General features: G+C 48.6%; 2 protein-coding genes across 9 annotated transcripts in view; one reads left to right on the top strand and one right to left on the bottom strand.

Annotated features, from left to right (window-relative positions):
• LOC135911386 (uncharacterized) overlaps nt 1–27,855 on the bottom strand; it is a 497,365-nt gene that overhangs the window by 413,822 nt on the left and 55,688 nt on the right. For all 5 annotated transcript variants that reach the window (XR_011515167.1, XR_010567300.1, XM_070540568.1 and 2 more), the window contains exon 2: nt 22,118–22,190. Coding sequence is in view for 3 of the 5 variants with exons in the window: in XM_070540568.1 (XP_070396669.1) it covers nt 22,118–22,190 (73 nt within the window). In the remaining 2 variants the exon portion in view is untranslated. The remainder of the gene's footprint in view (nt 1–22,117; nt 22,191–27,855) is intronic.
• Nucleotides 10,775–27,855, top strand: part of LOC135911383 (uncharacterized) — an 85,872-nt gene continuing 68,791 nt past the window's right edge. For all 4 annotated transcript variants that reach the window (XM_065443629.1, XM_065443627.1, XM_065443628.1 and 1 more), the window contains exon 1: nt 10,775–11,146. In XM_065443629.1, the coding sequence (XP_065299701.1) occupies nt 11,056–11,146 (91 nt within the window). In that variant the 5' untranslated portion in view covers nt 10,775–11,055. The remainder of the gene's footprint in view (nt 11,147–27,855) is intronic.

The following is a 27,855-nucleotide window of genomic DNA, read 5'->3' on the forward strand; positions in this document are numbered from 1 at the left end:
ATATGGGTCAACTCACACCTTCAACGCATCTGCTCTTCCACGCGCCATACGTTTGTGGAAGGATCTTCCAGACAACATTGCATCCGAACCAGACCACAATATTCCGTCAACTCCTGCACTCTTTCTTTTCGCAACAAAAACTTGCCACTAGTATTTCCAGTTTTATATTACTTCCGGTGCCATGTTCTGTATACTACCCATGTATTTATTTATTTGTTATCTTGACAGCTTTAAGACCAAAGACATCCGTCACTTTTTGTACCACTGCCCCCGTTTTTTTTTTTTTCCGTATCCCACTTTGTGCCCGACTGCATTCCTTATATTGATAAATGTTTTTACTGCGCACGCCATTAGTTCCTGCGTTTTTATCATGCCCTACCATTGTGCGTATTTTAAACCCTGCCAACTGTTCATGCGCCTAGATTCCGCATATTTGTTAGTCTATCTTTGGTTGTAGTTTCTTTTCTTGTTACTGTTGTCATTGTAATCGGTATACTTTATAGTTCTTGTATCCAGTTTTGACATATGTATAATGCCAGCCAATATTTTTTTCTCTCTTCGTGTTATCCTTTTCCCGCCCAACCTTGTACTTGCCGCCATACCACATTATTATCGATTCCTCTCCTTTATGTTAAACTGCAAATTTGAGCCGTACGTTGTACACCGACAATTTACTTTGTACTTTCTTTATTACCTCCCTTACTCAATGCCCTGTAAAGGGGCCTGTAAGGTATGTTCAATAAATAAATAAATCGTTAAATAAAGAAAAACACATTTTTATTGGCTGACTGTCTGCCAAACCAAATAAACTACATATACAAGCAACTCCTTGCGTAGGTGACATTTGTTTTATCAAATTACCGATACTCTTGACTTTAAAGGATCAGTATAATGTGGAGATAATGCCTTTGCGATAAACAAACATTACAAAAACTTTTAATCGCCGATTTAATTTAAGCAGGTAAAGAAAGATAGGGCGCCTATATTAGGCCATGTTTTACTGTCCTGTCGGCATACTTGTTTTTCACAAAGTGCTCCATCTTAAAGAATACATTTAAAGCACGAGATCACACTGAATGTGCTCTAAAGGCTTCTGAAGTCTGCATGTAGCGTGCCCAAGTTCTTTCATGCTGTTCTAAGCCACTGAAGTGGTTTTCAAACGCAACTTAGGTACCAGAGCTACGTTGTTCGTAGTACATCGTATACGGACTGCGATTAAAGGGGAAAGGTGGAGCGGGGTTCATATTTAGTCTTTGCGTTGAGTTAATGAACCAGCAATATCCCTTACGGCTTTCACAAAGCTTGCCCACTGTAAAAGCTCCGCACGATATAGTCTGCAGTCACTTTCATAAACTTGCTCCGAAGGACCATGTCACTGATCCAAAGTGCATTTTCAGCTGCTCTAAAGTGACATGCGCCAGTAGTATCACTGCATAGGCTTGCGCAGGAAATGGCTTCGTCTTGTAGTGGACACACCTAAGCTGAATATAATTTAGTGAAGATGTAGGCTTAATGAAGTGGTGTCGTGCACCTGAGAAAGAATATATGCTCAAAAAAATAAAATGCAGAGTGTATCTATATATGTTATAAAAATAAAAGTGCACTGACAACAGTTTGCTGTTCATCAGGCACACGTCATCGCAACCTTCTGGGTTCAACAACAAAACCGACCTAATACAGACAACACAAGTCCAGCATCCCTGAAAAGCAGGAGGTGTTTTGAATAAGAACAAACTAATGTGTCAATTAAATTTTCTTGCGGATATATTTATGCAGTGTTAGATATGGAGCTGGTTCCTGAGGCTACTTCGAGTTCCCCAAACCGCTTCGAGTGGCAGCACAGCTAATTGAGGAATGCAGGAGCAGGAAAGCGCATTCCAGAGAAGCGGCCGAGGCAACAAGTTTACGTGCCAACAAGTTCGCGCGTCACCGGGAGCAGGTGGGCATCCGACAATGAAGCAGGTGCACGAGCGCCCCCCCCCGCTCCTTCTCCAGCCTACAAGTGGATTGCCAGTCTGCGTGGCAAGACCGCAGAGAGCCCCGACAGGTGTGCCACGCGACACGGGCGCCTACCATTGGCTGCAAGTGGCGTCATCGGAGTGGACTCTCCCATTGGTCAAACATGACGTGACTTGCAGTGCTCGAAGGGCTTATAAGAAGCCTTCCAGAGAGACCTGAGGATTCTGGGACATGCCCTGATTCCCTGATTCACCTCTCTCGAACTTCTTGCCGCGGGCCGCAGCGTCCGAGTTGCTGCCGGCCCGTAATGTCTGTACGACTGTTAATTGACGCTCACCTCCCTGTATAGAATGTAAGAATAAATCCCTCTCAAGTTTGGGGTTTTTCATCCGCGAAGTCCGTCCCTCCAACCCCTACATCTGGTTGGCAGCGGTAGGATCGCCTCCGAATACATCAGCTGGTGGCAGCGCTACGAATCAACCTTCGTCGAGAGAGATCGTGAGGAACCGGGAAGAGCGAAGAAGAGAGAGCCTTCGTCGAAAGAGGTCCGAAGAGACTGGGAGTATCGAAGAAGGAGCGAGCCTTCGACCCAGGGAGTCCGGAAGGAACCGGGAACAGCGGACAAATGAACCGGATGGCAGGGTGCTGCAACCGTAAGTGAGCGCGTGGTTTTTTTCCTTATGATTCGCCAGACTCAAAGGTTGTGTGTTCAATTTTGATAGTTCTGGGAATCGGGAGTTTGTTGCATTGTGTGTTTGCACAAATTAATTAAGGAAAACAGTTTTAACCACCTGTCGGGGCAGCTGCCATGGATCTTAGAAGGTTGACGAGGTTAGACTTGTTGTTGGTGTGCGACGATTTGGGAGTTGAGGCGGACGAACGGATGGAAACGCCAGCTATCATAAAGGCGATTAATGATAGTGGCAACGATGAGAAAAGCATTGAGCTTGCTTGGGAAGTGATACAGGAGCCACGGGAGCGAGAGCGTCGTGTACGTTTGCGAGCGCGTCGTGAACTTAGGAGTGAGCTTAAGCGTGAAGAACGCGAGAATGAACGGAAGCAGGAGCTTCAAGAACTTACTCTTAGGTGTCAGCGTCACGAACGTGAGAAGGCACGCGAACGTGAGAATCAACGTAAGCTTGAGCGAGAGAAAAAGTATGAGAGAGAGAAGGCAGCACTGATCAAAGAGATACAGTATTGTGATCAGTTATTGGCACAGAGACAACGGCTGTCTGTGAATTCTGTAGATAGTACAGAGCGAAAGAATGAGCAAGTGTCTCGCAGATTTTCGCCAGAAGCCGACGAAAAGAGTAGTGCCTGTGAGATTGGCTGCCGATTGATAAGTGAAGGGAGAAAGCTAGCTGCTAACGATGCCTTAGTGGCAACAGAGGCCGTTAAAGGCCGTAGTGAGAGCGACGAGGTGCTGTGCCAACAGATGACTGTAGAGACAGCTAGGCCAGCTGCGAACAAATTGGCACAGTTACCGCGTGTGTGCGTCGCTGGTAATGTTAGCGAGGTTGCTAGCAAAGAAAAGGGTACTTCTGACCCGACAGAAGCGAGCACCGATGTAGAGCCAGAGCTGCGTGCAGAAGTGAAGTGCGAGCTGAGCGATGCAGTTGAGAGTGGTTCTCGGGATGGCGAGCTCCGTAGTTCACGAGAGAACAACTGCATTGTCCAGGGATCGGTGCGGCTCTCCGCCAGTCTAGATGGCCTAGATAGGGATGATTCAGTTGTTAATCATTCGGACTGTGCGCGTGAGACAGCGAGCGATACCGACGGGCTGTGTGCCGATGCACAGCGTGAGCTGGGCAATGTAGTAGAGGGCAGTTCGCAAGAGTGCGAGTTGTCTTACTCGAGTAAAGCCTGCTGCATTGTGCCAGAGTTGGTTGAGCTGTCCGCCAGTCGAGGCAAAGTGAGAGTAGATTTAAATGTAAATCACTCAGACTGTGCGGGTAAGAGGCCGATCCGGGCCGACGAAATGTGTACCGGCCAGCACGAGGCACGAGGCGACATGAAAGCGAGTGCGAAGAAAAAGCGCCGTAAAAAGAAGCGCAGTAAAGACCGTAAGTCGGTAATTAATGTAGCGCCGCCAAAGATGGCGAGAAACCCAAAAGGGCAGGGCGCGAGGAAGAAGGTGCGGTCGTCTAGGACGATGTTGACGCATCCAAAAAGTTCCAGCCACCGGTCAAAGGGGGACCGCGAAGAATGTTCTGTACGGACGCGGACAAAGGGCACGAGGCAGCTAAGCTCCTCGTCGTTCCGTAGTTCTTCTCATAGCTCAGCGTGCAGTTCGAAGAAACGCAAGGTGGCAGGACGAGACCAGGTGGGGAGTAGCGACGCGGTCAATCGAGCTTGTGTTGAAAGCGGGGCGCGGGGACGCAAATTGGCAGGAGACCGTAACGTCTTGGGGGAGCTGATAGTGAATCAGCCCTTTTGTTGTCTCTCGGCAGCCAGAGTAGCTTTCAGACCACGTCCACCCCGGGTTAGACTCAAAGTATGAGTCAGACGTAAGCGTTTGCAAATGGAGGCCAAGAGCCCTTCCGTAGAAGTAAAACGTGTTAGTTTTTTTAATTTTTTGAGCATCGGAAAATTTCGCGATTTGAGACTAGGATTTCTTTCAATGTGTAAGGTTTGAGCTTTGTTTGTGTTTTCGTTTGAGAAGCTCCGTGATTTGAAAGATGAGGTTTATGTAAACATGTAGTCTCGCGAGATGCTCATTAATAAGTAGATAGGTTTTTTTTTTTTGCGTGTGTGAGTAACCTGAGGGTCAAGGTTACTGTTGAGAGGCCTATCGTAACGCGCGTGTGTTTTATTTAACCTTCTTTCTTTTTAAGCGTTTTTGAATTTTCCAAGGTTAAGCGCGTAGATTTTCAGTGAGTGCATGAGTTGCACTGAGAAGCGTTCTTAGTTCCATTAGCGCGTGTCCTGTGTGGACGGAAGGAAGCAGACTTTATGACTGGGTTGCCAGTGTGTGGAGGGCAGCCGTATTCTGACTTCTTTAGTGAACGTGCGTGGAAAGAGTTAGTAGAAGACGCATCATTTTAAGAGTTCTGCGGAGTGTGTAAGTCCCGCAAGTTTAATTGTCCGTTTATGTCACGTGTCCTGTAGGACTTTCAGGACAGAAACGTGAGTAAGCGTGAATGAAAAGTTTGCCTACAACGCAAGTACGCGATTTGTTTAGTGACCACAAGGCTAGGGCGCTTGTGATTAGGTACTTGTGAGGTTGACCAGATTGTTCAGTGGCACCATTACGTGCGATAAGTACGCCACTGCGATAGATTGGAAACATGCTGTTCGTGTGGTTAGGCCACTTAAGTTATGTTCGGCTGTTTTCATTTGTTGTTTGCATCGTCGACGACCCTTTTGTTTTGCAACAACAATAGTACTCTGGTCTTGTCGGCAAACGAGGAGAAATGGATAGCTGTTTGGAAGGGTGGTTGGAACTGTTGTCAAAATTGGGGAACTAAAAGATCAGGGTTGATTTTGACTCAGTAATAGTCTGGCGAGTCAGGGGTGAAGAGCCTGCGCTTACGCGTGGTGCAGCGCTGTGCTGTTTTGTTTGTTTGACGTTTGTTCTCCAGGGCCTAGGATCCCGAAGTTCGTCAAACGAGGCTCGACCCCAGTACCCTGCAGCTTCTTTCAGCGTTCCTCCTGGCCAGCGAATTGAGTTCACCGGCCATTCAGAACAACCGGGGCGAGGACGAGCTGTTAGATATGGAGCTGGTTCCTGAGGCTACTTCGAGTTCCCCAAACCGCTTCGAGTGGCAGCACAGCTAATTGAGGAATGCAGGAGCAGGAAAGCGCATTCCAGAGAAGCGGCCGAGGCAACAAGTTTACGTGCCAACAAGTTCGCGCGTCACCGGGAGCAGGTGGGCATCCGACAATGAAGCAGGTGCACGAGCGCCCCCCCCCCGCTCCTTCTCCAGCCTACAAGTGGATTGCCAGTCTGCGTGGCAAGACCGCAGAGAGCCCCGACAGGTGTGCCACGCGACACGGGCGCCTACCATTGGCTGCAAGTGGCGTCATCGGAGTGGACTCTCCCATTGGTCAAACATGACGTGACTTGCAGTGCTCGAAGGGCTTATAAGAAGCCTTCCAGAGAGACCTGAGGATTCTGGGACATGCCCTGATTCCCTGATTCACCTCTCTCGAACTTCTTGCCGCGGGCCGCAGCGTCCGAGTTGCTGCCGGCCCGTAATGTCTGTACGACTGTTAATTGACGCTCACCTCCCTGTATAGAATGTAAGAGTAAATCCTCCCTAGTTTTTGGGTTTCCATCCCGACGTCCCGTCCTTCAACCCCTACAGCAGTGATAACGTCTGTCATGATGACTTAAAGTGGTTCTCCACGTTTGTCACCGACCAGTGATGCATCTGGTTAGCCGCAGAAAGTCAGGCTCACTAACGAAAACTGAAGGCTTGCCTGCCGACTCGCCTAGCATTATATTCCAGGCGAACGCGGTGATGTATGAAATGATACAATAAAATCCTACGACATGCATGTAACAGTGCAAAGTTTTCTCAAGCAAGTGATTGTCATTCCTTGCCGTTGCGGGCACTTTGCAGAATGACATATGGACAATTTTCGCAGAACAGTTTGCTCAATAGGAACGAGATGGCGCTTCCGGCGTGGCTCCACACGTTGCCTCAAGGAAATGCGAAACCATCCCTTTAAGATCTAGTTTACTTTATTTACTTTTACTTTCCTGTTTATGTTAGTGCCACGTCAACAGATTAATCGCGATTAACTCATTAATCGAAAAATTGGACAGTTGCAATCGTTCCGCACAGGGCACTACTGGTAATAAAATCCCCTTCAGCTCCTGTTGAATGGGTGGCGCAGTACTACAGTTGACCTGCCGAGGGAGGGCAAGCCCCTAATGAAAGAATGGATGGGAACCCCCCCCCCCCCACCGACCCTGACTTTACCGCAACTCACAAGCAAACTCTTCGCGACCACTGCATCGCCAACGTATCAATAATAAAAGAATCGGCGCCCACTTGAATCAAAGCGCCGAAGCATGAGTGATGGCGACTGCACCGACATCACACGAACGTTAGAAGCTGAACGTTTCCTGACGCTTCAGAGTAAGCGAGGGACGAGAGGGAATACAAGTTTGCTACCAGCTAATAATACGAAGTGCAGAACATCTACGATGCAAGCCTAGCGCATAGCAAGAACTACTGTGTCGCAAAACACACCCGCGAGCTATTGGGCAGAAAATAAACACTCATATAGTAGCTGCTGGAGGATCTTTTCGAAGTCAGAAACATGAAAAGCTGCTGTTTCAAAGACTTAGTCAAATTAAAAACGAAAAGAGAAAAGCACACTAATCCCGATTTAATTATTGAGTAGATAGTTCGGACAGCTTGGAATACCTTTATAGCGCCGGTTTAAATAGAGGCACCGTATTCGCTGCTTGTGCCGTTTGGACAAACCGCAATGAGCTCCGAAAGCGCTTACATGTAGCGAAAGCGCAACATGAGGCTAAAGCCTCATGTCGACTAACCAGTCATCGTCTACGATTACAGCAGAAACAGAGCTTTGCTTAGCCACACCGGCGTCATACACAGCCATTGTAAAGATCGAGGCAACGGAGGCCGCTGAGGCAAGCAATGGACGCGTGACCACGTGATCACAACGGGATCGTGGGGAAAAGGGTCTATAGGACATTGAAAGGCATGCGCTAACGAATTAACTGCTCTCCAAAAATTAATAATAATAAAAAAACCTCGAATGTGGACAAAGCGTTCACAGTAACCGAAGGGCTGCAAATAAATTTCGGAACCTCAGTGCTTGCGAAGTGAAGAGTATTTTCATGGCATTATTATAGCGGCTTTCAAGCTCAAGAAGAAACGAAATCGCCATACTTTCGCGGCCCAAGTGCCGAAACACTCACTGGTGTCGGTCCGGTGCGAGATACACCATTTCTTCCTTTGAGGCGGAAAAAAACTCCGCGCGAGAGTCATTTGAATGGGCAAGCGCAGCCCCACAAATGGACGGTTTGCAAAATAGTGAGCGCCACCTGGCGCACAACAGGCAAAGCTGCAGTGCTCTGCGTGCGAGAGTATGTGGTTAGAGAGCGAGTTTCGTTTCTCGGCTGCTGCCTGGCCTCTGCCGCGGCAACCGCGTGTGTTCATGACGTCAAAAATAATTGAAGACGCCTTCACTCCGTTCCAGTTTTCGTGCATGTCATAGACCTCCGACTTCTCGAAGCGTACCACACAAACTGATCGCGTGTGGAAACATCTGCTTTGTATAACTGCCACTATTCTCCAGGCTCATCGAGGCTCGGCACTGAATGACAATTACGTTAAAGATATCGTATATTTGGGGCTGCTGATGCCAGCACGGGACTGACGCGTGCGAAATACACTCCTTCAATAAAGAGCAGAGTGCGCGTCGTTGAAACACGCTGCCGATGTGTCGCCGAGTGTCCACACTTGGTTTCGCAGACTGGCCGCGCGCAGCGACCACCGTGCAAGGCGGCTAGCCTTATTTGCTCTTTGCTGCCGACAGAGTATAGAGAACCAACTCTGCGTTCATTTAACCGCGACATAATCGTCCAGACGCTAAAATACTCATGAAAATAAACACTTTATGGCCCGCTCCGTTTTCATTACAAGCGCCGTCGGCTGCTGCTTCGACAACCGGGAGCTAGGCCTGCCGGCTCGAGCGTTCGGCGGCTGCCGGCAAAGTCAGCGCGCCGAGTGGGATGTTCCGCTTAGGAGAGTTTATCCTACTAATATGGCCCATCTGGAACAAAGCAATGCTTCACGGAGCTGTTTGACTTGTTACGACGGTCCTTTTTTCGCGCACGGCAAATACGGGAATGTCTCAAACGACGCGCCGTTCTCTCGACGCACTAATTGCCATCGATGAAGACGGTAGGCCTCGCTCGCTGGCCGTGGGTGTCGCCGGTTACGAAGAAGCTTCTGCTAGGAAGTGAACGCATAGTTTTTTGCTAGCTCTTTACCTCATGCATCAGTATTAAAAGGCTAAATAGGAAATACATTTGCCTATCTGTACACCGTCGGCAGAAAAGAGCAAACCAGCCGAACTCCGTCGCGGTGGTCGCTCCGCGCTGCCCGTCGGTCACACCAACTGCCCTCGAATGGTGTGTTTCGATCACTTCAGTGGCGTAGTACTAGGCGCTGATTGTCATATGAGGCGCACTTTCGACGTCACTTTATAATATTTAGTATAATAACATGTCAGCGACAACTGAGTGACACCACAGCGCGTTCGCAAGCGCTGTCCGTCCCCGTCCATCTTGAACTTTCCCTATTCCGGCAAAATGCGGCTGCGTTTAAGGGTGTCTCGAAGCTTGTAGGCCGAAATAACTTCGCAGCTCTGGCATATGATAATTCAGTAGCATATAATAGCGCGATGAGAACCGGCTCTGCGAGGAGCGAGCAAGTTGTGTGCTGTGATGGCATCTCCGGCCGTCGCTTATCCATGCTGCTTTCCTCGCCAGATAGCTCTTCTCGGACGGAAACCGAAGTAAACTCGTGCTCCGTTTGCTAGTAAAACACTTTGTGCACAATACGCAACACAACGAGCCGTCCTTTTCACGAAAATACCGCGATCAAAACCACCACAAACCGTCGTCTCAAGGCGCGCTATAGCTGCGTTGGTTGTTCGTCTGCTTCTCGTACCTAACCATGTAGAGGGCGCTCGTGACAGCCGTGTTCGCGCATGCGCAACAGTATTTTTGCAAACCGTCAATTCTCCCCACACGAAGTTCAACTCGGACTCCGAAGCCAGTCACGTCGACCCCATTTCACCACCTCTCTGCAACGCGTAAAAAAAAGTGATACCACCCAGCGGTTATCATTTTTGTTTTAAATTCTCATCGGCCCGCTTCTTTCATCGAAGCAAGAAACGAGTCAATCACGCCTCTTTGTCCCGGATGTTGGCACCTTTCGCGACGTTCTCACGTTACGCGATTATGCATTCCGACTGCGGATCGCTGAAAAGCCGGAGTGCATCGGTCACCGCACGACGAGAAAGCGTGCCCTGGTCATGACAGCGCACGAGCCGACGAGCGACCCCAACGAGCGACAGTTGGGCGAAAAGGCCAAGTTGAAGGTAACAGCCCAGACCCGAGGAGAAGAAGACAGTTCGAGGGAGAGAGAGAGATTCAAAAAATAAAGTGGAAGAAGCAACACCGGCGGGCGGCCGTCGCACTGCGGAGGTTGTCGTCCTCCATACGGGCGCCCAGAAGTGGGTCAGGAACAAGCGCGCTTCCTCCCGGCTCCAAGAAAGAACCACAGCGCAACGACAAACCTGAGCAACCAGGACTCGCGCGCCTTATCCAGCGCGGTTAGTACGGTGCAGCGTTTGCGAGGCTAGCGTGAGTTACGCGGTCTCGGAATAGGCTGGGCTGTTGATATTAGTCCCACGTTTCGGCTGCACCGCAGGTGGTTCCTTATACCGAAGCGTTCCGTGCGAGTCAACCAGGCTTCTGAGACAGCTGCAAAGTGACGATATTAAAAGAATTAGGATATCGGAACAATTCAAAACGCAGCGCAGGCGCGAGCGTTCCGGCGCAACCACACGCCATCCGAAACGTCCTCTTTTGCTCTTCGGTCCCAAGGAGCGGGCGCGCTGCACCGAAACGAGGAGGGTTGCGCCGGCAGGAAAACCCAGACCCTCGCCACACCTCCTCGTAACACGTACCCTTCCCCCCGAAAATCAGCGCTCAACCTCCTCTCAGCCAAATTGGGCACGGAGGCCCCCACGGAGACGTCACTGGTGACGTCAGCCGTGACGTTCCCCCTCCCAGAGGACCTGCGGCCGCCTCGCGGGAGAAGAGAAGCCGGCGTGAGCCACGCGCCACGGCTGAGATAGAACGAGAGCAGCATACCTGTTGGTGGAGGAAGCAACGGTAAAGCGGGGAGGGTCCAGCCAAAAACAGCCAAGAAATACAAGAAAGGAGCGTCAGCGGCGCGGGGAGCAGGTCACGAATTCTTACGGGGGGCTGCTGCGGGTTGCTCGCTGCCGGCAACGCAACGGTGCTCGTCGCCGGCCTTCTCGGCCCCGTGCTTCTCCACAAACCGGTGGACGTCGTCCGTGTGTGCTACAGACGCCGTCATGGCTGCGGTCACCGCGCCGTCTTGGATAACACTCGCCGCCGCCGTGTTTGTCATCGCAACCGCCCGGCTGTCCGCATCGGCAAACCAAGGTGAGACATCTTTCGTGTTGCGCGACGTTGACTTGAGCGAAGCGACGACCGTACTCCTTGGCGGGCGGGCGCATCCGACCACCTGTCGCATGCGGGCACAAGATAGCCTCTGCTAAATCGTTACTCGATTCACGGATTCACGCGATCTGCCGTGCCGAAACGCATGTCTGTGCAACGGAACGGATGTAATTCAGCGAGAGGAGATGCTCGCGCAGAGCGTGCGAACTTCAAGAGGCTCAAGGTTTGTGTTTGCCGGCCGGTAACGAGGGACGGTTCACCTCTGGCACCGGTCGGCAGGTGCGTCGGGACCGGATTTCCCTTACTTATGCGGATGTTGCGGTAGTAACGCACTATACCGAAGATCTATCTGCCTTTGGACGCTGCGACGCTGAATTTCGTTGTTCTCCAATGATGACACCTGCATCTATGGGAGCGTTAATGTAACCGCGTCTTCGATGTAAACTGCATCGCGAGTGTTTAGAAAGTAATCACGGCGCACGTTCGTAAAGGGGAAAGCATCCATGCGGGCGCGCTGTACTGTCGTGGTAACGAAAATATGCACAACAGGAGTACCGGAACGATATTCCAGGTAGGGTGATAAAATGTATGATAATTTCATGAAATGCATAGGATTTCGCTTAACTAAACGAAAAATAGCGGATCGCGCATCGAAGCTCTGATCAAGAGGGCTAATTTCCATGTCCCCAAACTAAAGATGTTTATTTCGTTCACATTCCAACTTTGCTTTTTCGGCTGTATTTGCCTGTTGCTGTTACTGCATTGCAAGCAGTGGTGAAATGTAGGTGCCGTCTTCTTTCTCGTTGGAGAAGTTTCTTGAAAGGCCGTAGCGAAAGCACAGGTGGGGTGGGGGGAGTGATGATAATGTAAAAGTGGGGGAATGGTAAGCGCACCTTTCTGGGAGGCGGGAAAGGTCGAGTGGTCGAGAGCCAGTTGAAATAAGAAAAAAAAAGGGGGAGGGAACGTTTACACTCATTCCGCCATTCCAAGAGGGAAGAGATCAAAGGACAGTGGCACACCTGCACGCGCGGCTCTTTCAGTGATCGTTCTATTTTTTTTTGTATAGTTCCTTCTCTTCTACAATGAGCGATCGAAGCACGAACTCCACACTTCAAGAATGCGCCCAGCTCATTTTCACGAAAAATGCCGGGACCGGCAGGATTTCGCCTCCTGACAGCCTGTCGTACGTCTCCCCCCCTTCCCCCCCTAAAAAAAAGAGGACATCAGAAATGTATGCAGCAGGCTGTGTTGCATCCCCGCAGGTGTGAGCGCGCTTGCATGAAACCGGCAACGACTCTTAGCTCTCTCTTGAGTGGGCAATGACTTTGCGGGAGCAGAGCCAACAGTTTTTACTTTGGCACACCTACTTCGTGCATATTTCATCGATCGGGGCAATTTTACAACATCGGGAATCATCCACGCGTTTTGTCACGTTCAGCTCCACTTTCCGTGCCTTCATAAGCAGCATTTACGTAGTCGGTGTGTCGGGTTGGAAACGAGTCGCCGAGTTCGTGTAAACGCTAGCGTATGGAGCGGAGCGAAAGCCGAGACAAGTTCATTCATCCCGGCTTGGCAAGGGGTGGGTGGATTCGCACAACAAACACCCGTGGCAATGTGCATGCAGACGCGGTCGCGTCGGGAACGGCCAGCTCGGTTTCCTACTCGATTCGGTCGCGTCGAGTTCACGTAAACAGGAAAGCTGCCACGGTACGTGGTTTACCAATAGCATAATGAGGCAAATGAAGCCAGTGGTTATGGTTTTCACAGAAAGAACATCGTATGCGGAAAAATTCAGTTCCTTGAAGAACCAGTACGAATTTGTTTAGCAGTGCGGAAGAGAAAGTTAATCGGTAAGCTGACATGGTGTCTGAAGAATACTGATGCATGTAAAATATATTTTAGTAGTATGCCTAAAGCCTCGAAGAAAATGAAGCTCAGGCGAATTAGACCGACAAGGTTTGCTGTGCCGCTGAGGAACTCAACGTTATCTTGTTATTATGCTATATGACTAATTATACCGAAGGTTAACTAGTTCTATTTTATATATATATATTTTTTTTAATCTGCACGCAAGCGCCTATGATCACAGCGTACTTTTTCAATTCTCGTGTGCATTTCTTGGCGCTGACAGAAAAAATCAACCAACAGCTACCACCACATTTGTAATGCAGTCAATCTAATACCAAGGAATAGTGTCAGTTGATCGAAGTGGACAGTGACCATTACACTTCCTTTAAAGGTTGGCATAACTTAGCTCAAATATTCAGTGCACTTCCTGTACCTTTATCTTCGCTGAATAATTTGATTATATACTGCACTGGCAAGACACAATAAGATGTCGTAATGAGAATCGCGAGAGTCAGTGTCACTAATCGAGTGTCAGAAGTTTTCAGCGCAGCGCAGCTGGTTTTGTAGTCTAACCTGGTTACAACAAGCAGTTTACGCGCCAAGAATAATTCGTATATCGGGAAATTTTATGTACCAAAACTCGCCTGTAACGAACCCCATAACGAAGCATTCCTTATAACGGATCTGGCGTATGCAGTGGACCTATGATGCCTGGAAGGAATCCATTTATTGAAAACAAATCTGCGTATACTAGGCAATATTTTTTGTTGTTTCCCAGTGTTCCTCGGCAAGCGTTTTTCAATGTGCGACATTGTGAATACGTGCTCAAGGCCACTTCTATACCGCAAAACTGCGTCATGAAGCGTCGGGTGAGGCGACTAACCTGGCAGCGGACGCTTTGAGTTCAACATATCCACTGTCCAGTTCCTTATGAAGCGTAGAACGATAGAAAGCTGAGCTAGTTGGCAAGGATTCTTAATACAAGGAGGGGTAAGGCGTGCAGACGCGGACACAAGAGAAGTGGACAATACGAACGCGTTCGTGTTGTCCGCGTCTGCACGTCCTACTTCGTGTTGTCCACTTCCTTTGTGTCCGTGTTTGCACGCCTTACTCCTTCTTGAATTGTGAATTTTTTATGAAGCAGTTCTTTTACATGAACATCGGTTATTAAGTTTAACGTGATCAATGTAGAGGATGATGCGCTTTATCCGGATTCATTATATTCGGAGGCATAGAATGGGTAGAATAGGCGCTGTCGTGAAACGAGTGATACAGCCTTGCCACTCTGCGCTGGCAGTTCCTATAATGTAGGTGGGGGTCGGGGAGTAAAGAAAAAGTGGCGAGAAGGCAAGGAAATGCTACTGCTAGACACGACAGCGGTTAAGGGGAAACTGGGTAAACTTAAGTTCCAGGTAGGGTACGTTTGTGCAGTTTCTGAAAAATAAACAGCATGCAATTATGTCAAGCCGACAACTTATGCAGGACGTGCAGAAGCCGAGCCGCATTAATTAAATTGAACCGCAGGGTTTGGGTGACACTACGGAAGCAGTCGCACGTCAAATCAACACTTCTGTGCCCACGTGTTTGCTCTGTGGCCATGTCATTGCTCAAGGTCACCGATGTCATCTTGACCACGGCTGCCGCATTTCGACGAGGGCGAAATAAAAAAAAACACACTCATACGCTTAGATTTAGGGACACGTTAAGAAAACACTATGGGGTGAACATTATTCCGGACACCACCACTACGGCGTGCCTCCTAATCCGACTGTGGTTTTGGCACGTACCCCCCCCCCCCCCCATAATTCTATGAAAGTTTAATACTTTTGCCACAATGCCATGTGACGCAATGTCAATCCTCAACGCTCTCATTTAGAGGTTATGAAATATGGCGCACAACACTGTCTCAAGCAAGCACCTCTCCCTCTGTGTTCTGCGTGCTAGAAAACAAACACCAGTGGTGCACGCAAGGTAACGTTTAACATCAACTCGCCATTCTCGTGTTTGACTGAACGTTGAGCAAGTGAACTTTCACCGTCAACATCACTGCTATTCATCGTCAATCAAAGCAAACAGCAACAGAAAGTTTCGCTTACACCGATTCCTACAGTGCGTGCGATCAGCATTTTTTTTGCTCATTTTTGGACCAAGCGCGTTCCAACGGTAGAGTGACACTGCAAGTCACGTTTTTCAACCAAAAAATAAAAGCAGATTTCGAGCTGCGACCACTCCGTGGAGATGTCCGAGTTGTTCCGCGAAAAACCGGTGGAGTGGACCGGAACTACGCGTGACGTATTTCCTGCACTCGTACGGTCTGGTTCAATTACTGCTTACCACGCTTGGTGGCGCTACGATTGTAGTGGTTTTCGGCGTTTGGCGGATGCCTTGGAGGACTCGTCGAGGCGCACGACATTTGCTTTTGCTGCACTTGCGACACGGTAGCGACAGTACGACAGGTAGCGACAATTGCTGCACGGTAGCGACAGCTCCCACTCGGACAACTCAATTTCTTATACATGCGACGAATCGGACCCAGACAGCGACGCTGGAGCTGCTGCTTGCGAGAGTGCGTGCGAGAGGATGTTTCGTCTGCGCTTGCAGCGAACAGCGGAAGCGGATGACCACACGCAGGGTATCCTGGGTAACTCCACATCCGGTAGAACACTTCCGCTCTGACGCTTTCAGGCACTATGCTCCGGCGGCGTGGTTTACGTTCCAGTCGCGGATTAGGAGGCATTGTTCTGCGTAGACAAGACTGCTCGGAATTTGTCAATAGGATTCACCAGAGCCGCGCTTGAATCTCGTCTAGGAAGCGAGTAATAAAGTTGTGTAGAAACCTCCCCGATTTGGCGGCTTCTATGACCTGGAGGACCAACACGTTTCGCCAAACTCAACCATCACCGAGAAGTCAGATTATCTAAGCAGGCACCACGTGTACGGAGGACGCGGAGGGGGGGGGGGGGTGAGTAGGAATGTGATTGAGATGGGGCAGAGGCGCTATTTGTGCAGACCTTTTAGGGAGCACCTCTTTAGTGTCTGTACATGTGTGTGAGGGGGGTGGGGTTGCAGGGGAAGCTGGTAGACGGGGTAGGAGACAACGGCGTCACCTGGCGTCTGGTCGAAAAAAAAAAGCGTGACTATTCTTGTTAGTCTTCGACGAAAAGTAAAGGAAGGGGAAGCCGCGCCCGTGACGGCTGACACCTGAACAACGGCGTGAAGCGACATTCCAGAAATTTTGCAGGCTCCCCATTTTTTGTACACCGGCCAGTGCGGAGGCGTTTTCGACGTGGATAAAGCGCTGGCTTTCGCTTCCCCCACCCTCCCGGATGCACACACTACCATAGATAAGCAGGTGCAGATCTGGGCGCCACTCATGCGTCTCCACTCGCGAAACAGGTCAGCAGACAGGAGAGGGAGAAACTTCCATTTTGTGTAAGGTGGCTCGCTTGCAGAAGTTGTTTTTTGCCGAGAAATAATAGTTCCTTTATCTACAAACAACGCGAGGTGACGCCGGTGTCGACGGTGGCGCGCACATGTGGGTCTGGCTTAAGAAATAATTCAAATGAAGAAAAAAAAACTACAAGGTTGCTGCCACACTTGCTCGTGTCGAAAGCTTACACCTGCATTTCGAAAGTTTGACGGGTAAAATTACTGCAGTACAGCTAGAAGACATGTCCTGGGAGTAAGACGGTCCAGGAAAGCCTAGTTAGGGGTGCAGAGTTGATAAGTGGTCAACATGAATAATGTGAACGATGGCTCGTGCAGTTGGTCTATAGCTATATTGTGCGTGACAGGGGCCCCCACGCTTACACGTAATTTAGTTTTCAACGTTATGCCGTGTGATAAGCCACAGGCGAATAGAAAAAAAAAAGAAAGACAGTAAAGCCCGATAACTCAGGAGAGGCAGCTTTGAAATGGTACCATTGAGCGTGTTTAGTTTTCCCTAGTTGTTGTCCAAGAATACTGAACTTTGTTACCAAACACGCACTGTTCTCGGCGCTGTTCATTTCATGAGAAAACGAATTGGGCCTTGAATTGATTTGAGTTAAAAAGAGAGACCCATTGAATTGTTTCTTGGTCTAATGCAATCTGCAGAAGCGTTTTCACGCGCCGAACGCTGTTTTTTTTTTTTTTGACCGATTGAACCATGTTGATCCGTAAGGTGTACTGTTCGGTATGCAGTCGCGCATGTCATCGAACTTCTCAAGTTATCAGACAAATGATATTGTAACGCGATAGCGTTCTTACCCTATACTTCGCCCACTTAGGCCACGGTATCTTTCGTTCGTTCTAACCTCCGCGAATTGCCGCGGCCGCACTCAACAGGTGCAGGCCTGACTTGTAAAAGCGAGAACGCGCGATCCTTAATCCTTGGAATGAAAAAAAAATTACATCAGGGATAGATGCCTATGCAATCGCGCCGCAGTTCATTCGAAGTCAATATGTTGAACACCCATTCTACAGTGCCAGTGGAAGAAAACTGCCTGCGGTTGGGAGGCCCGCGTTTGGTGAAGCTTTCTATGTGGCTTCCTAAGGCGCACACACGCTGGGATCTCTGACGAGGCGGTAGTGCGGGAAGCCTATGGTCGGTAAATAAACGTCTCTTAAGTAATATCGTATGTCGCTACATTGCATGAATGCTAATAGCATTAGTGTCGACCGCCATGGTGAGATGGGTTCTGTCGGAAGTTGTTTATGGGGGATTGTTTAATTAGCGTTCGAGGTTTTCCATATGCGATGCCTGCCAACTCTCCCAAATTTTACGTAACCCGTATGAATTCAGGCTGGTCTTATGATTTCACGAATGTAGCGTCAAGTTTTACGAGAATAAATTTTGCTCCCGAACATGTTTCTGTCATCAGTCCACGACTCCATAAAGCACATAAAAGGTCCATGGTGTTGCCCTGTAAAGTTGGAAATATCCAGCTGGTGAAAAGACGCAAGAGGGTACTGGTTCAAAGAAATGTTATTAGAGACAAGTTCCGGAAGCTGGTGAAATCGGCACCACAAAAGCCGGTGGAGTGTTATCTGTTATCTAAAGACAACCTGTTGCATATCGAATCATTTAAGTGTGTATGTAACCCTGAATAGGTGGAGCACAGGACAAGTTTCTTTCTTTCTTTTTTTTTACATATCCGTGCTATACCCCCTCCTCCTACTTCTCCCCTAATCAGCGGTCGTGTCAACTGAATCGCACGTATTTTAAAGTTCGCAGTTTGGTAGGTACGGTATTCGTAAATTAAAGAATCCAGATTTTTGCTCTACGTGTTATTTTCCAGCAGCTTATCCCAGTGATGCGTAAAATGGGTAAATATTTTGTGACTTTCACTACAGCCCGCGCCAAGCATTTCACAGTCCTTCCCCTCCACACCATCTTAACTTTGGGCATATGAATGAATGCATCGACTTATGAGGGCGGATATCGTTTCCCTCTCGCCTAGACCTAATTACAGAATTGGTTCGGGGGAGTTTATCTTTTTAAAGGGATTCAGGCGTTTGTTTCAGTTTATTGTTGGCAAGAAAGTCAGTTTACTATTGCTCCTAAGACGACTTCTAAGCCCGAGTATTGGAACGAGTCACGGTGCTTGACGCCACCACGAATAGACAGAAAAAAAGGCAAAATTTAGCACTTTGCATCCGCTAACTTAAGAAAAACATACACGCTCAACGTTTTCTTTTGCGCAAGCTTGAGACATGTCGAGATTCGAGGAAGTCTGCTAATAAGTCGCCGTCATGCTTAGATATCACCTGTATCGTATACTCAACTTGCCACGACCCGCATTCTTGAACGCCAACTAAATACAGGCGATATTCAAGCGACGCAATATGCAGACTACGTTGCGCTATCGCAACACGGCGTGAGGCAACCATATCGACTCACAAATTTTCACAAATGTACAAAAGTACTCACAAATTTTCGTTGTCCGCATAGATACAATCATGCGCCCGTAAAGAAATCGCAAACGTACCACACGAGCAATGTTCTAACCATGGTGTAACAAATACAAATTCAGTGTGCTGTCATCACCAGTAGAAATCCATGCCACCAGCGTGAAATGCCGTGGTGCCATCTGGCGAGCAGAAATTGAGAACATGTTCGAGGCTCTGGGTGGCTTCTCAGGCCTAACACCTGCAAAACAAACTGATCTCAATAGTAACGGCAACATAACGCCATTACTGCGTGAGCTGAGACGAAGTGATGGTAGATTTTACTAGTATTTGTCTTTTGCTGTCACGGCACGGAGCAAGTTGCAAGAGCGAGCTCGGGTCTAACAAGACAGCCATGGTTGCTTCCATGCTGTTGCGCAATCAGGCTGTCCGCGGCGGAAGTCGCCGCGCGGACTTCCGGTAGAGAAGCGAAATTTCCTCGCCTGCCAACAACCGGTGATGCGAAAAGCGACGTCAAAACCTGTCGTCGCCGTCGCTCGAAAATCGCGCGCATGCGGTTTCGCCTTCATCTACAGAAGCGCTTTGCATGAACGAGACAGCAGCGTCGCGTATGTTTTAGAGCGCAGCTCTTTGGCGTCCGTTCCTGGGTTTCGCGTCGTCGTCGGCGTTGTCGTCGGCCTCGTAACCAGCTCCGCCCCCCTTTCATCCCCCCAGCGCTAGCAGCGACCGACTGATACCGCTGGATGCCGCTGACGCCGCTAGAGAGTCAAGACAACGTGACTGCATAGAACACCGTCGCCGCCATGCAGAAAGAGAAGGAAAGGGTCCCCCCCCCCTGTTCTTGTGTGGCGGATAGGGTGCTCTTCAGTTGCCGACGCGCCGGTTATTTCACGTAGGCCCCGGCACGTCGACGAATACGTGACCACCTTCCCACGGCTAGACCTGGTTCTTAGCGCTGCGGAAGCGAGGGTATCATATTGTTTGTGTCGGCATCGGCGGCGTTGTCCCTGAAACCAACTCCGCAGCTGGGGTTGACTCACTATCGGCGTCAGCGGCATCAGTCAGTCGCTGCTATCTCTTCCCTCCTCCCTTTATCGTGTTGTCCGCTTGCTGCGCGCGCTTCTGCCCCCATCGTTTGCCGCTGGGTGTACACGCCGCCCCCCTCCCCCCTCTTCCTGCGAGTCTCCGGTTGTCAAAGCGCCGGCTCGAACTTAATTCCTTTCTTCGCTCCTCCTCCAATGCAACCCCTGTGCGGTGGCAATCAGAGAGCCAGATCGGTGGCGGCGGATCTGTATATGTGCACCGCCGGAGCCGAAATTGCCGCTGCCGTTCGCCACTGCGAAATTATCTGCCAGTTCTTTCTGAGCCATGAGCGAGACGACCGATGGAAGTCCTCCGTCTGCTGCTGGTGCTGCTGCTGCTAAACGAGCTGCCAGAGCACAGGCCCAGCGCCGTCGCCGTCAGAATCCAGAGGTGCGTGCCGCCGAAGCAGAAGCTTACCGTCGCCGCCGTCGAGATGATCCAGGAGTACGCGTCGCCGAAGCAGAGGCTAAGCGCCGCCGCCGAGAAGACCCTGCCGTTCGCGCCGCCGAAGCGGAGGCTCATCGCCGCTGAAGCAGAAGGCTGAAGCAGAAGCTCATCGCCGTCGCAGAGAAGACTCTGCTGCGCTCAAATTTCGCATTAGGAAGTAACGTAATCGTCGGTAATTTTTTTTTCTTTTGCGCACCGCGGTGTCACCATGCGACAGAGTTTACGCGTGGCTCATCCTCTTTTATCCGAAACAAGTCGGAACTTGTTGCCGGCAAAAGCGTTTCACCAGAGTGTGGACCAGGACATGCTGGCAGCCGCCTCACTTTTCCTCTATCCTGCGTCGCGATGTGCCTCTAGCGCTAGGCAGTGGTTAAAAAAAATTAAACCTCATTAGCCCATACTCTCTGATCAAATAATTAATTTGCGCTTATATTCGTTTTCGCGTGTTTCCGTTTGCGCTCCCATAGATCGCGTGAGTGGATTTGCAACTGCTAAATTGCAAGTATCGGAAGTGCCACGGCGAAAGGGACGAACAATTCATCAATTAATCGGATTTAATAATTTAGTACCTTACCACCCTGCCCGCCCACTCCCCCCCAGAAAGAAGCAATAAAACTGGTGATTATGTACGAAAATTTTCCGCAACGGACAACGGCGCTGTTTTTGAATAGTTATTTGTCAGTTACGCTGTGGGGAGTGGTCGTATATCGAGATTACTTGGTGGTATCGATGGTTTGGTAGCGCAGACAAAGAATATTGTTTACGGTCTCTAGGTAAAGAGTTGATTCGCTTATTAGCGGTCACTCTAGCCGCAGTGTAGAAACGTTCGCATGACAACAGATTTTTTCTTTCCCGGGCTCAGTATTTTAGCATTTAATTTTTTTTTCATTTTGAATTAGAGGCGTTAGTACTATCACATGTGGCTTGAATCGCAGATACCATGGATGCGTGGGTTCTGCGATTAGGGGCCCTCAGACACCATTTAAGTCGGAGCACTGAAGCTCGGCCGGTCTTTGTGTTGTTGAGCGATCGAGGCGCCGACATTTACCTCATTTTGCTCTTAACCACCTCCAATGAATCGCGATTAAAATCTTTAATCATGATTAAAGCACTAACGGATTATTTGGAACTTTAATTGCTTTGTCGCCCGGCTTGATACGCCATCCTTTTTTAGTGATCAGCCTAGAAATCAGCCACTCCATAGCGATTTCGTTACTGTCTCGTGCAAGCATTATTTAAAGGGCTTGACAGCCGTAGCGCAGCTAATTCTGTGCAAGCAAGGTTCGCCAACGTATGCTGAAATGTGCCTATCGAGTTTGGAGTATCAAACGTTGATTATAGAACTTTCGATATCAAATTTTCAGTAACGAACTTTCAATATAGAACTACAAGAATAAAACATTTGCAATTGAACTTTTAATATCTCTCTTCCTATATCGGGCTTTCAATATCAAACTCTGAGTATCGTACATTGGATATTCAACTTTCAACATCGAACTTTGAATATCAAACTCAATATCAAACAACTATCAAAGGAAAATTTGGCCTTCATCAGGATTTAGTAATCAAGCCTCTAACTGCGAAATTACGAAAACAGAGTTTCCAAACAATATTTCGTCAGTGAGCTAATTTACTGTTCTTTTTTTCTTTTGACTTCGCTTTGCCACTGAAACTCAAAACACTCACCTGAGCGAGAGAGAGAGAAAGGGAGGAAAGACAGGGAGACTAGCCAGTGCAAGCACCGCCTGGCTGCGCTGTCCTGGGGAAAGGGGTAAAGGGAATAGAAGGCGAAAGAAAAAAAAAGAATTTCAGAAACATTCACACAATTCACACACGCTACAACATTCATTCAAGGATGGTCTGACGTTTCTTATGCAACACAAGGGAGGCAACGGTTAGGCTATCGCACAGCACATGTCAACACACTCGTGTCGCACCAGAGCCGCTACGCAGCAGAAAAGTCGGCGCACTGTCACTGTTGCAAAGGATGGCCCTGGTATTTTCTCCCGCTGACACTTTGACACTGGTTATATAGGTAAGCGAAAAAACATTACGCCGTGCATTGCAACATGACTCCAAATTTTCAACGTCCTCATTAGTCTAATGCAGCATTTCGTTGGCTCACTTTGCTTACCCTTGATGCACGCACAAGTAATTTAGAGTCGTGTTTCAGTGCACATGAATCAATTTATTCATGCTGTGTTCGCGAGTATCGTTAAAGGAGACAGTTTCCTAACGCAGTGCAATTTCGTAACAACAAACCACCCGTAACTGAAACCTTGTAAGCCATATTTTTTATGCCTGTACGTAGGCAACAATGTTATCGTAAATGCTAGCTTAAACTGTCTACAATCGAAAACATTGCACATAATTAGTTGTGTCCGCAATAGGACGACAACGATATAATGACCTTTCTTCAACCTATTTTGAGAAGTCAAATGGCCGACCTTTTTATTCAGGAAAGAGCCAGAGATAGCGGTTATTCTGTACAATCGTTAATAAATGAAACGCCAGAATGATAACACCTATTTTTTTTTTTCAGAGGGTACTTAGGGGAATATGTTTAGGCGAGGCGCAATGTGACTCCACAGATGTTTTAGTTGTTACGAACATTAACATCTGTATTTTGTAAAGGAAATGATCGCTGAACCCGGTAAAGCATGCGGCGACCTTCAAGTTCTTCGAAGTTCAAGCCGGGTTAAACCGAAAACATTGGGTACATTACCCCTCCCGTCCCCACCGCCTTGTCTAAGGGCTACGTAATAGGCAACTTTTTAAAAGATGCACAAAGATTTCCTGACAAAAAAGAAAAGAAAAAATTTGTCATATCCGGAGCGTTTGATTACGCACACAAGTTGTAGGTTCCTTTGTAGACTACTAATACGTGCACTCGACCAAGCAGCCGCACATACAGACACGTGACCTCTATGCGCCCGCGTGCAGGTAGCAACCGGATATATAATAAGGCGGCAGATAGGCGTAAAAAAATAAAAGGAAACGAGGCAAGGAAGACCAAAGACATACTTCAGTTCTAGTTAATTATACGCTCATGTTCATGCTAAAAATAGTACTCTAAGCTTTTAAGTTACAGGATCTAATCGAAATCTTTGATTTCCCGCCAAGCTCGCTCGATGTTATTCTTGAAGTAATCTCCCAATGCTCATTAAGATTTAAGCATGACAGTGCATGAGCTCCGAGATCGGACGCCGTGCACGCGTCGCTCAATCTCGGAGGCCATATAGACTGAGTAGAAGGCTACAGGGCTATGTTCAGCCAACAAGCCTTTCGTGTTACTCTGCCCATACCAACAGGGCCTATTTCGCCCTAGTTGTATTTTATTTGTATTTTTTAACCAAAATTTGACGTCAAGAGCACCTTTTGATGGGGAAGCCAAAAGATTTTCAAATAGCACGTCTGAACCAGCTAACACAAGAGCGCGCATAGGTTGATGATGCACATGCGCTAACTACTGAGGCACCGTCTCCAATCATAAATGTTATGATTGGAGGCACCGTCTCCAATCATAAATGTTTTCTCTACATAAAAGCTAGCGCTTTTATGTAGAGAAAACATTCAGCAACGAAGACATCAAGGAAAAAAAAAAAAGCGGATTGCGGAACAGAATGAACCATGTCGATGAACACGAGGTTAAATCGGGTGGGGCTCAAGACTCCACCTTGTGGTACGCTACGGTATGTGTTGTGTTCTGATGACACACCATCCCCTGTTTGCCCAAAAAATGACCTCTGTATTTCAAACACAAAGCCACATTGGCCGACATCGCCCAAGGCGTTCATGGTGGCTCAATGGGTTACGTTGTCATAAGCGCCCTTAACGTTCAGGAACATCGCCGCTGAAAGCCTCCTGAGGTATTTTGTTCTCATGCTGAACGGACGAGACAAGGTCTATGACATTGTCCTTAGAAGAACGTCCGCATCGGAAGCCTGCCATAGCGTCAGGCTATATCTCGTAATGTTCGAGATACCTCTCTTGACGTGTCATCAACATGCTCTCCATCACCTTTCCTAGACAACTGGTCAGAGGAATGGGACAATAAGGCGCCACGTCTAAGAGTGATTTGCTTGGTAGAGCACATTGCGTTGAATGCTTTTGGCTGTGTTACTTTAGCCGGCCGACGGGGCAGCCATTTTGCCAGTGGGGACGGTCGGCGCGGATCAATGGAGTGTAACTCCCGCTCTAGGTGCCGTCTATGCGTCGTTTGTCTGGGTCATTCGAGGAGTAGATGGCGAACATCCTCATCGTCGTTGCCAGCGGAGAAAGCGTGGATGAAGCCTATTTTATGCGATATAGAAAATGCTTTGTGCATGTTGCCCCAAGCCGCAGTCGTCTCGGTACTCTTCGAACTTTCTACATCCAGCTGGTACTTCAGTTGAATCAAAAAGCTTCGATTCCAGGTTCACATACACACACACGCACGATTCCTTTTGCAGTACTTTTATTGTGCATAGCGTATTAATTAGCCATGATACTATGTAAGTCTACTGCATTGTTTCGTGCTTTGAGTGTGCCTATCCAGAAACTAGGCATCTTTCCTTATAAATGCACGCGTGCCTATTTAAACGATGCGCGCGATCGTACGCTTGACTTAGCCTAACAAGCACTGTGATACGGCGCAGATGAACGTAACGATACGGATTCGACCGCGTCCGGCTTACGGTTCACACGCGATCCACACAGCCGTTTTCCTCGTGCCTTACGCAACGTCGCCGCATGCGATACAAATCAATGCATGCCGCACGCATTCCTTCCGGGCAACGGAGCGACGCATTCCAAGACCCCGGCGTGGAAAGGGGTCACTGCACACCACGAATGTTTGCCTACGGCGGTGCTCAGTACCCTTCTTTTAACCAAATACAAGTGCGGCAGCTAACCTCATAGCGTGCACAAAGACGACAGCAACGGAACCGAAATAAACTCGCGCCGCGGAACCATAGAGCGTCTCCCGAAAGGAAACAGCACCCACAAACTGCGTCACGCCCTCAACGTCAAGTCATTCGCGCGAGCACGTGGTTTCGGCGTCGAGCGAGCGCGCGCGCCATTGACCCTGATACCGAGACACGCCGGCGCGTCCCCCTCGCCCCCCTTCGCTCATCCCCCTCCCCGCGAACGTTGATGCAACGCACTCGTTACACCTGCTACGTGTAGGCAAACGATGACATCGCCTCCGGCGACGGGCGTCCCGCGGGGTGTGTGAGAACATTTGGGTTTGCACGACGCCGCGCCGAGAGCAAACAATGGCGCGACGAACGCGTCGGGCACTTGAAACAGTGTCATCGAGCAGCAACAACGGGCTCGCGATGTCTGTTCACGGTACAGGGACCATTGAGTCCGCAGGGCGTGGAAGGAGGGGGGACGGTGGGAGGCGCCGAGACACCATTACGCCGCGGTCGGTTCGAACGTTACGCGCGGTCTACTAACACCGAGGCGGCGTCGGCGGTGTGTTACAGAGTCGGTGATGTCACGTTTGATACGCGCTACGCCGGTCGTTGTATACGGGGAAGCGGCGATGCAAACGCGGTTTGCCGCCGTAAATATCCACCACAAAGAGGACCTGTCACGGTGTAATAAAAAGACGCTAGCGCATCCGTGTAGCGTGCGGGTGCCCGCAATGGTCGTTCGGGAGACGGCATGCTTACGCGGGCGTGGTTTCATGCGGACCAGCGAAGCCACAAGCGACGGCGAACACGTCGAATTCATATGTGCCATAAGAAGTAATAGGGCCGCAAAATCAAATACTAAATCACTCGAAACTGATAAAGCGTCCTTCAAAACTATATTTTCGTTAGTTTAGCGGAAATAGGCGGACTATTACGAAAATATAGTGAAAGGCCAAGTTTGATTTTTCGAAATTCGTAGCGAAACTACAGCGTCGGTACGTCAGTGTGGGATCATGACTTTCAAATTAATATATTTTTTTTATATTTGGGCCTTCATGGCTCAGTGAATTTCCTCGAAACTTGTCTAGCTTCTTTTTAGAGAGCAATACAGTGTAGCTGTACCAACCGGGCCCCTATTTCTTACTTCTAAAAACACAACTGTAGGCCCGGGTGGGCACCCTAGGAATACATAGCGTCACGGTGAGTCGGTACACGCAGTTCTAGATCGCACCACCCCAGACTTTGGGTTTTGCGTCTTTTCTAGCGTGCCATGTTACAAGTGTGCTTCACGGCACTAGCGGGTTTTTATTGTGTTGTATCCACATCACGAACCCTTTCTTCAGAATTTGTGCTTTGACGAAATGGTCCAAATGCAGCTCAAATAATTGTTCTTCTTTTGATTGTCTTCGTTGGGGTCGAGAGTACGGTAGATTAACTGTGACTGTTTGCATACATCATCTCGGTGCGTGGACTTTAGACTTCATACCCGTGAAGGAAGCCTACTACACAACATTCGATGAACAGCGCGATGAACAGGGCGGCCGCCGCAATGTCACCTTGAGTCAAAGTTACTAGGACTGGTGTGGACCTGATCATCTGTTTTCAGGGCCATTCAATATCTGTGTTCGCCCGGCTTTTCAACCCTGCATATAATGGTTTTGGTAAATATTTTCAAAATTGGAAGCTTCTACTGCCTCTACACTCCGCTTGCTTTGGTAAAGCAAACGATAAGATATCCTCGGGAGAAAAGGTTTGAAAACCTCATATATATATATATATATATATATATATATATATATATATATATATATATATATATATATATATATATATATATATATATATATATATATATATATATATATATGGAGCCTGAACACACACACACAAGGTGCAGCCGTTCAATGTGACAATCTGTCAGCGTCAGCGCATCGAATTGGCCAAGAGATATAAACAAAATTAAAGCAAACCTTAAAGAAACCGTCACAGGGCCACATCGTAAATTTTAGTTGCATATTGTCACCTACGGTGCCTGCCGTGGCGACTTGGCGCCTATGGTCTTGCGTTGCTAAGCACAAGGCCGCGGCGTCCGCATTTGGATGGGGGCGAAATGCAACATCACCTGTGTCTCGTGCAGTGGGAGCATGTTAAAGATCCCCAGATGGTAAAAAATTAATCCGAAGTACTCCACTAAGGCCTGCCTCGTAATCAGATCGTACGTTTGGCACGTAAAACCCCAGAATTTAATAAATTGTTATCTACAGCAAGAAGTTTTTTAATTACTCCATTATCAGAGGACATAGGAGAATTGCACAGACGTGTGTTCACATTATTACACCATTTACAGAGATTGTGCGCGCCTGCTTGCATGCAACTGCTGAACCTTGTGTGTAGAAAACCTGGTTGGGAAACAAGGCCAGTAGCCTCCGCTGTTTGCATCTGTGCGGGAGCAGCAGTCTTTTTGGATTTAACATTGTTTTCCAAGGCCTATATTGCCCTTTATTTATTGTAGTGCGTCAAGTAACA

The sequence above is a fragment of the Dermacentor albipictus genome, chromosome 6 (assembly GCF_038994185.2).
Source record: "Dermacentor albipictus isolate Rhodes 1998 colony chromosome 6, USDA_Dalb.pri_finalv2, whole genome shotgun sequence".
Classification (NCBI taxonomy): Eukaryota; Metazoa; Arthropoda; class Arachnida; order Ixodida; family Ixodidae; genus Dermacentor; species Dermacentor albipictus.